At 49.8% G+C, this 10377-nt stretch overlaps 1 protein-coding gene across 1 annotated transcript; it reads right to left on the reverse strand.

Moving 5' to 3' along the window:
- Nucleotides 1-4822: 4822 nt before the first annotated feature.
- Nucleotides 4823-9162, reverse strand: LOC119363936 (glutamate receptor 3.5-like). The gene is made up of 4 exons (XM_037629309.1): nucleotides 8417-9162; nucleotides 6190-7851; nucleotides 5697-6100; nucleotides 4823-5611 (listed from the first exon to the last, which is right to left on the reverse strand). Exons 1-4 carry the CDS (start codon nucleotides 8667-8669, stop codon nucleotides 5144-5146), a joined length of 2787 nt encoding a protein of 928 aa, XP_037485206.1. The 5' UTR covers nucleotides 8670-9162; the 3' UTR covers nucleotides 4823-5143.
- Between the last annotated feature and the right edge of the window lie 1215 nt (nucleotides 9163-10377).

Raw genomic sequence — 10377 nt, forward strand, 5'->3', positions numbered from 1 at the left:
AGTTATGTATTTTGATGTACCGAAGGTAGTTCGGAGTCCTGGATGAGATCGGAGACATGATGAGGAGTCTCGAAATGGTCGAGACGTAAAGATCGATATATTGTATGACTATATTCGGACATCGGAAAGGTTCCGAGTGATTCGGGTATTTTTCGGAGTACCGGAGAGTTACGGGAATTCGCCGGGGAGTATATGGGCCTTATTGGGCTTTAAGAGAGAGAGAGAGAGAGAGGCAGGCCGCGCGCCCCCCAAGGCCTAGTCCGAATTGGACTAGGGGGAGGGGCGGCGCCCCCTCCTTCCTTTTCTTTTCTCTACCCTTTCCTTGACTCCTACTCCTACTACATGGAAGGGGGGAATCCTACTCCCGGTGGGAGTAGGACTCCCCTTGGGCGTGCCTAGAGAGGGCGGGACCTCCCCCTCCTCCACTCCTTTATATACGGGGAAGGGGGGCACCCCATAGACACAACAATTGATCATTGATCTCTTAGCCGTGTGTGGTGCCCCCTCCACCATATTCCACCTCGATAATATCGTAGCGGTGCTTAGGCGAAGCTCTGCGTTGGTAGCATCATCAACACCGTCATCACACCGTCGTGCTGACGGAACTCTCCCGCAAAGCTCTGCTGGATTGGAGTTTGTGGGACGTCATCGAGCTGAACGTGTGCTGAACTCGGAGGTGCCGTATGTTCGGTACTTGGATCGGTCGGATCGTGAAGACCTATGACTACATCAACCGGGTTGTGCTAACGCTTCCGCTTTCGGTCTACGAGGGTACGTGGACAATACTCTTCCCTCTCGTTGCTATGCATCACCATGATCTTGCGTATGCGTAGGAAATTTTTTGAAATTACTACGTTCCCCAACAAAAATACCTTGCCAATTTAATATGATTATTTTCATAGCACAAAGGACGCATGATGCTTTTAGAGGAGTGCAAAAGGAGGCAAGGTGGCGCCACATGGCCACTTGGTGCGCCCCTAGGTTGTGTGGGGCCCACCTACATCGCCTTTCGTCCACACCACCATATATTCCTACAAATACTGAAACCATCCGAGATATTTTTATTTTATTTTCCCACCGCCACAAGTTCCTGGAGCTCTATCGGAGGGGACTCATTGCCTGAGGCTTCTTTATCAACAATGTTGCCTCCATGACCATGTGCGAGTAGTTTCATTAGGACCTTAGGGTACATATTAGTAGTCAGATGACTCTCTCTCTTTTTCAGATCTTCAATACCATATTCTCGTGAGCCGCCTCATGTGATCAAGATCTATTCAATATAATCGGTGGTGTGTTTGTTGGGATATGATGAATTATCACTTTAATCCGATTGTTGTTTGAAATCAGTTGAATCTTTTGTGGTTTTCTTACTGTATAATTAAATAGCTTTGCATGCCCTTTGATATATCTATATTCTTTGGCCAAGTTTGATGGGTTTCTCTCTAGAGGGAGTGGTGCTTTGTAGTGGGTTCAATCTTGTGGTGCTTTAAACTAGTGATAATAGGGGCCAAGACACGTATTGGTTTGTTGCCATTAAGGATAGAACGACGGTGTCTCATCATATTAATTGATGATTTACTGTCTACATTATGCCATCTTGCTTATTGCGATGCTCTGGTTTTTGCAAACCTAATACCCTGAGATGCATGCTGGATAGCCGTTTTGGGGTAGAGTATTAGTAGTAGATGCAGTTGGATTAAGGGTCTACTTATGACAGACATAATGCCTATATGAGATTATACCATGAAAGATCGTAGTAATAAATATAAATATTGCAATTTAATTACTAACCAACTATAATTTGTTTACCACACTACTTGCTTGTTTCGAGAGAGATGTCACTAGTGAACCTATGCCCCTAGGTCTATTCTCCTTTACTGAAAACTTTATCACAACTGCAACTTCTATTTCGTTGTGTTACTTTCCTATCAACTATCTCTATCACTTGCAGCTTAATCTTGTAACTAGCAAGACGCGGGGCTTGGCAACCCTCTTGCCATGTTGGGGATGAGTATGTTTTGCGTGCGTGTGCCAACCACTTTGTTAGCTGAGAGAATCCTGCTAGATTGATAACCTTGGTTCTCTAACCGAGGGAAATATTTTCTACAGGGCTACTTCACCCTTACACATGAGGGAATCCCAAGAGCTCATGCGGGAGCAAGCAATGACTACGTAGATTAGTTGCATCTGCATAATCGATTCAACAGATTGCTAGTATTGTAGGTTGGCATGCTTACAATAATCGCTATGTAGGATTGTTATGTGTTCATGCTTAGACTGATTGTAGGACTATAGGATTGATCAAAGCGACGCACATTGCTATGATCGGTGCATTGGTCAAGGCAATGCACATTTCTATGATCGGTGTATTGATCAAGCAATGCACATTACGATGATTACTTTAGTGCATTGACCACTTCATAGATATGCACTGCAATGGTAGATAGACTCCCTTTTCCTACGTAAGTCAGTGCCTATATTTTTTTCACCCGTGTCTTATAAACTGACAAGGTGATCAACACAGAGTGAGAGGTTGTCGGTGATGGAGGCCATCCACAGAAAGGCCTCGAGGACTTCATCCCCAAGAATCGTTTAATGGAGGAGATCGATGTGTCACAGAGGAGGGAGGCGGTGGTGATGCATCTGCCTAGGCTTGGCCGCAGGCCAAAGCTTGGGCACATGGAAGTAGAACTGTGACTTGTCAGTTCTAGGCGTAGGTCAAGGACCAAGACGAACTGGCCTTCCTTGCAATCTTGGAGGTTTTCCAGCCAATCCCGAGGAGTGGTTCTATGTCAAGATGCCTCATGTTGTGTCGCTCGTTGCCTATGAGTGGTACCTCTACTAGGTGCAGGTCGAGAAGTTCGACGAGGAGGTTGTGTTGGACCACAGATGGCGATATTTATGTTAGAAGCACAAGATCTATGACGGTGAATAGTCGTTGTCAAGCTTGGAACCTTCGGTGCGAAGGTCAAGATTTTGGATAGGAACACCTCCACAAACTGCCGCTACTATTGTGCCAAGCATGACTGATTCTGATGTTGTCTAGTAGAAGATGGCGAAACACAGAGGGGAGAAAGTGTACCACCATGTAGCCTCCCCACTTCTGTGCACCTCCTATAAACCACAACACAACTCACATCACACAAAATCAAACCGTCCAAACTCTAGTCAGAAAACCAAGCCTGAATCCCCACACCACCTCTGCGCATTGAGTAAGTGCTTGGCGGAAAAAACACCCATATCGTGTGATGCGCACTGCCGCGTGGTCTTCCAAGAAAGGGCCTCCCGAGGCATGCTCACGCGTGTGGCACTAGCGGACAATACTACATTCTCGCAAGGAAGATGACACCCGTAGACCTACACGGTCCCTACTCCTCACCACGTCGACACCCCCTCGAAAGTCCCAGGCTCGAAAAAAATGAAATGTTGCCAGGAAAAAAAGGGAGAAAGATATAGTAGAAGGGATGGGATGCTGCTTCGTACCTTTGCCGTCGAGGAGCAGCAGGATCTGGCGACGCTACTGTCTTCGTCTCCTTCACATGCGTTCTATTTTACCAGAGAAGAAAGCAAGGAGAGGAAATGAGGAGCTCAGATTTCGAAATTGCCCCCCCTCCCCCCGACATTTTGCTACAGAATTAGCACCGCCATTGGCGCCATGGGCTTACTTGTGGGCCAAACAATTAGGATGGGTGCGCTCGCTTGGGAAGAAATATTTCAATTGGTGTGATCTGACCAGGGGGCACATGACTGTCCAGGTCCGATCAGATCACAATCGTGCGGCGGTCGAGGCGTGCGCTCTCGATGACGAAACCATCCAGCTGCGTGACAGAAAATTTGGGAAAAATTGTGACGATTTTTCTTTAAATTACTTACACATTTTCTAACATGTGAATACCATTTAAAATATATGATTTTTTAAATACGCGATGAACAAATTTTTATTATAGAATAACATTTTTTTGTATTACATGATGAACACTTTTTAAATACACAATAAGCATTCTTTTATAACAAGACATACATTTTAAAGTACATTAAATATTTAGTAAATACATGACAAATATTGTTTTTGATGTTTTTTTAGATACATAGTGAACACTTTAAAATACACTATGAACATTTTAAATACACAATGAATATTTTAAATATGTATGAACATTTTAATGTATAATGATCATTTTTAGTAATACATAATGATCATAATGCATGATAGAATTTTTAGAAATACGCCCGGAACATATTTTGAAATACGCAATGAACATTTTTAAAATATGTGATGAACATTTTTTAATTTGTGTATCATTCTAGAAAAAAAACAGCGAACAAAAAAAGAACCATGTACATTTTTTAAAATGGAAATATATTATATAAGTGATGAACATGAAAGTAAAGTAGGAAAGAAAAAAAAGAAATATTTAAAATAATTTGAGTTTATTTTTGTAAGAATAAACAAAATGGAAGGGGGAAAGGCAAAGATAATCAGGAAACCCCGAAAAGAAAAAACAAACAAACCCACTTCCAAAATAGACCAAAAGAGAACTGGAGAAAACAGAATCAACGAACCGACGAAAGAAAGTCGCCCGTTGTTAGGCCATGCATAGTGAAGCGTGAGTTTGGGCACACGGAGCGTGGCGGAGCGCGCCCTCCCATCTAGTTCTAGTACAAAGGATTGCTGTCTTTCTTTGTAAAGCAAATGCATGCTCCATGAGGTTCCAGATAATTTTTTGCTAGATCCACTCAAAAAATTTGTTTAGTTTTAGCACATTACCTTTGAAATCAAGCACTGGTGATGGCCTTTTGATCTTTACTATTGAGTTGCATGTTAGAGAAAACCTTCAACTGCGGCCCTTTTTCTGTATAGAAAAAATGTCTCCCTTCACCTCCACAAAATTAAAGTATTGTATAGTAGTAGTAGGAGTTAATCTAATCTACCTATGCCATCTCCAACTTGGTAGTACTGTTGTATGTATATCATCATTGCCTAATTACACTATCACAGTGTCATCTCAGCAGCTGCACCCAGCTTAGCTTACTGTGGAGTGCAGCTTGTCAAATCGACATCATCGTCAATCGATCTATGCTGTTAGAAATCCATCCATGGACCCGACCAGATCAATGAAGATCAAGAGAAGAAAGAAGCTGGCTACACCGTGGATGCGGAGGAGGAGGATGCCCCGCCGGAGCTGGCGATGGACCTGTCCCGGCGGTCGTCGCTCGACTTCCTTTTGATGGCCCTCTTGGCCTCCTCCTCCTTCATGTCCACGAACGTTATCAGATCCCTGATGCTCCTCAGCCGCTCCGGCCGCCGCACCGGGAACTCTTCCGGCGGCGTCCCACCTTCGCCATCGCCCTGGTTGTACTTGCCGTACTGGCACAGTATCCTGGTGAAGAAGATGACCAATGCAATGAAGCAGGCGACGCCGGAGATGAGGAAGAGTCCCCAGAAGCTGCTGAGGTTGAGCCTGTCGGCTGCGACGTCGCCGCCCTGCGACGAGTCGCACTGCCCCGGGTTGAGCCACTTGTCGTGGATCCGCTGGAGGTCGCCGTTCTCCGACAGCGTCAGGATCGCCGTTGATAGGTCCACCGCCAGAGGTGAGTCCCGCTGGAACGCCTAATATGATGCATTGATCGATCGACCCATTCAGCAACAAAACAGAGCCATTGAGGAAATGCAGAAGTTTTGGTGTCGATCTTACGAATCCCCATCCGCTCTTGGTGAATTCTTGTCCGACGGTCTTGAACTGGCAGTTGGTGGAGAGGAAGAGGTCGACGTAGGGCAGCTCGTCCACGATCGCAGCGACGCCGCCGTTGCGCGGGCCGAGCTGGAGGCTGGCGGCGTAGTCGTCGATGGCAAGTTCCTTGAGTCGGGACTCCGGCACGTTGAGCTCCTGCATCATGTAGCTCTTGGCGAAAGATCCAACCTGGTAGCCGATGGGGTCGGCGCTGGCGAGGAGGCCGTCCAGCCCCTGGATCCCCGTCGACAGCTGCTGCACCGTCAGGATGGACGTCAGGCTCGCCGTGTAGCTCGAGTTGATGATGAGCACCACGAACAGCCAGATGATGAGCACGAAACGACCCAGCGAGCTCACAGTGTTCTCCCCTGCAAATGAACCACCATTGATTTATCAAAGCTTGATCTCTTGGGAAGGAACGCAGAGCGACAGAAGCAGAAGCCAGATAGTAGCTTACTGTGCGCGAAGAACATTGTTGAAAAGCTGAACCAGAAAATGGTGACGAGCTGCTCGCGTGGCGATCCGCGGAACTCCGGGTTGAAGCGGTGCTCGAGAATCCAGACGACGGCGCCGACGAAGAGGAAGAAGGCACCGGTGACGGCCCACATGCCCAGCGTGAAGGGCTTGAGGAAGGCCCACGCGTTGGAGCTCTTCTCCTTCACCGGCGACACGATCACCAGCCCGGACTCCACATACGGCTGCGTGAAGTCCACCACCCGCGTCCGGTTCGTCACGATGGACACGTCGCCCACCGCCGCGTCGAACACATTGTTCGCCACCTTGTTCACGAGGTCGCTGTAGTCGGGGTTCTTGACGCCGTCGCCGAAGAGGATGAAGGACACGGGGACAGGGTACGGGAGCAGTGCCACGGCGGCCTTGAACACGTCGATGCAGTACCCGCTCGCGCCGTCGGGGCCGCTGTCCTTGGACACGAACTGCTTCTGCGTCGTCCTGTACGGCACGCCGATCCTCAGCGGCCGACCGTTATTCGGGAACACCCACCCGCGCGGCGGCGATGTCGTCTCCCCAGGCCAGATCACGCTGTACAGCCGCTGCTCCTGCTGCTGGCTGCTGTTAGTTTTGATTCGGAGTGGAGTGGGCGCGGCGACGGACAGATGCGAGTGGTTTGACCAGTAGCCGACCCGCCGGACGCCCGTGCCGCCGACGTTGAGGACCTCGTAGGCGGGATCGGCCAGGCTCCTGCAGTCCGCAGAGAACCGCACGCCGCCGGTGACGCCGGTGAAGTTGGCGAGCATCACCTTCTGCAGCAGCTGCTCCCCCTGGTCGAACACTCTGAGCGTGTCCAGCCGCAGCGTGCTGGTCCCGTTCACCTCCTGCTGCAACCTCGGGTCGGCCGAGAAGGTGACGTTCCCCCCGTCTTCCAGGAACTCGTCGATGGCGCGGGCCGCCATCCACACGGCGTCGTACGCGGCGAGCCCGAATGCGTTCAGGGTGGCGGTCCGGTTCAGCTGGGCGGCGGCGAATCTGGAGGTGAGCGACCTCTTGGCGCCGGAGTCCGGGGTGTACTGGCGGAGCGTGACCACGCCCTGTACGAGGCTCACCGCCCTGGGATTGGGCGGCCGCGTTGAGTCCAGGGCGGCGGCCAGCCAGTCGGTGGCGATCCAGACGTAGCCGGACGCCATCATGCCTAGCGACCGCGCGGCGGCGAAGACGGCGAGCCCGGAGTCCGGGTTGACGTGGACGACGCAGACGCGGGACTCCATCATGGTGACCCGCACGAGCAGGTCGGCGATGGCGGCTTGGTCAGCGTCGGGAGGGAAGGGCGCCTTGAAAGAGACCTTGGCGCGCTTGGCCTCGAGCGCGTCACCGAGGGCGTCGACGCCGCCGCGGCCGTAGTCGTTGTCGACGTAGATGACGGTGACCTCCCTCCAGCCATAGTAGGTGACGATGTCGGCGACGGCGGCCATCTGGGAGGAGTCGTCGCCGCGGGCTGCGCGGACAAAGTAGGGGTACTGGGCGGAGGCGAGCGCCGGGTCGGTGGCGGCGAAGGAGAGCAGCGGGACGTGGAGCTCGTTGACTACGTGAGACACCACGTGGGCGATCCCGGACGACTGCGGTCCCACCACCGCGACCACCTTCTTCTCCATTAGCTGCAGCGCTGCAGCACCAGCACCAACACCAACACCAACACAGGTCAGTGTCAACTGCGTTGCACACAAAGTGGAGCTATGCTATTCTACCATGGTTGATTAATTACTACTGTACGTAGTCATATATGCAAAAATACTAAAGGCGAAATGGTCTTTAATCCAAAATCAATACACGTTGTCAAGAAAAATGTTCAATGACGAGAGCACGGGACTTCTCTGACTAATCCGTTGTCAAGAAAAAAGAGATTATGAATATTATTTTCAAAAAAAAAATCGTCATGCAAAGTTCATGCGGAGAGATCCAAGGCAGTAGGCAGGCTCCACCTCTAACTCCACGAGAGTCAACTGAATGAGGAGAGAGAGAGAGAGAGAGAGAGAGAAGCAAAAGAAAGTGGATGCATACAGGCCAACAACAACTCGCGGAGGGAGATTAGGATCTAATTGTGGAATCAAAGTTCGTGATGACGACTAGTATTTGCTAACCTGATAGCAGCAAATCTTTGGGGTTATTTGGACTGTAGGAGGATTGTTTTTGGCAAGAAGAAGAAGAAGAAGAAGAAGAAGAGTAGTGACCTTGGATGGTGCCGACGAAGCCGCTGCACTTGGTGTCCTGCGCGACGAGGCTGAGGTGCGTCCCCCTGAGGACTGTGGCGTCGCGGTTGACGTCGGCGACGGCGAGGTCGATGGCGGCCCTGGCGGACCTCCCGATGACGGAGTCGAAGGTGAAGAGGGCGCCGATGGAGACGTTGGCCGGCCTGGCCGGGCGGGCGAGCGCCACAAGGCTGCAGAGGCAGAGGACACGGAGCAGAGGCAGAACCCAGCCCATCTCGCCTCGCCTCGCCTCGCCTCCCTTCTTCTTGAGGAACTGCGCGAACGGCTATCGCCTGAGAGTGGGAGATATATCAAGAGAAGGGAGGAAGGCAGGAACTCCACCCCATCGGCCAGCCATACGATCGAACGGATGGAGAGAAGAATTCCAGAGAAACCAGAGCGGAGCAGGGAGGATCGGGGGAGCAAGGTGACAAAAACGGCGTGATCCTGACCGGTGAAGAGCAGGAAAAAGATTCGACGGCGAGGAAAAAGCAGTGGCGTGGGAAGGCGCAGGGGGGGCGGACCGGCCTCGCTCGGCTCTGATTGATTCGTAGTACAATACTACTGGCGCTGCTTACAAGTACTACTGGGAAATGCGAGTTCGACGGAGACGACAGAGAGAGATACCGATGGAGACGTCGGCCGGCACCAGTCCTCTGTTGACTGCTCTGCTCCCTAACAATAATCTCGAGCAAAACGTGGATGCTCGTCAGATCAGCAAGCAGAGATGCGGTTGGGCGAATCTATTATCGACTACGTCTCCACTACTGCAAAAGGCATTCGGTTCACGGTTTCACGTCACCCCTGCACCTGCACCTGCACTGCATCATCTTCGTATCAAACAACTATTACAGTTTACAGCACAGCGGCTAACTAATTAACCTACTACTGTACTTTGGAATAAGAAAGTTTTTGCTCGAGTTCAGAACAGTAACTACTACTAACAGAACAGTATGGACTTGTCGAGTGGTGCTCAGCAACGCATTCTCATCCACTGCGGCTATGGCTGTGGCTTGGCATGGAAGCAAGCAGGCCATCTTCTTTCTCATCAGGGAACAAATGCTAGTGATTAGCGCTTTGGCTTTTCTGGTGATTTTTCTTTCGCTTGGGAGAATAAAGCTGCCCACACCACTTTGTTGAATGCACAAGCAAGATACTATGCTCATACAAGTACAGAGGGAGGGAAAGGTGCATGTGCTGTCTGCTGCCCCCAATGGCTCAAATCGTGCAGGCAGCTGGTTGTTTTTGCTACCCAATGGCTGCTGTTTCGATGCACTCATGCAAAACCATTTACTAGTACTGACAATACATATGCCGGACTTGTCATCTTGTTATTACATTATTAGGTAGGCTGTAGGTTTGGTGCAAAGACAGTCATCAACTTGGTCAATTTGAAGTTAACCAGTTAGTGATGATAAAGTAGTGCTAGCTCAGAGATGGTACACCCATCCTAATTACAAGAAATGACAAGTCAACTGGATCAATAGCTGCCTACCTGCAAGTGTGGATTAGATAGATGGGTTATGAAAGCAGGCAGTGGGTGGTTGGTACGAGTGTTGCCTGCATACCTAGAGACAAGAATGCATGGGATATTTATTTCTTCAGTCGGATATGATATGCCTGTCAAAAATAAATTCAGAGCTGTGTCATGATTAATTTGTAGGGCACCCAGTCTCAGTCTCTCCATCAACGAAGATTGCTTACTCTAAGAGCATCTCTAGTGGATGGTGTAAATTTGGACGTGTATATCTCCATATACACGTCCATATACACCTTGTTAAATTATACACCTTCGAGTTTTTCAGTGGAACGTGTAAATTAGGACGTGTATATTCCAACGTCTATATTTTCCAACGGCTATATTTCCAACGGCCATATTTCCGATCTATATAAACCACCCCTACCACCTCTCTTCGAGCACACTTCTACCTGTGACTTCTCTT

This window comes from Triticum dicoccoides, chromosome 2B (genome assembly GCF_002162155.2).
Source record: "Triticum dicoccoides isolate Atlit2015 ecotype Zavitan chromosome 2B, WEW_v2.0, whole genome shotgun sequence".
NCBI lineage: Eukaryota > Viridiplantae > Streptophyta > Magnoliopsida > Poales > Poaceae > Triticum > Triticum dicoccoides.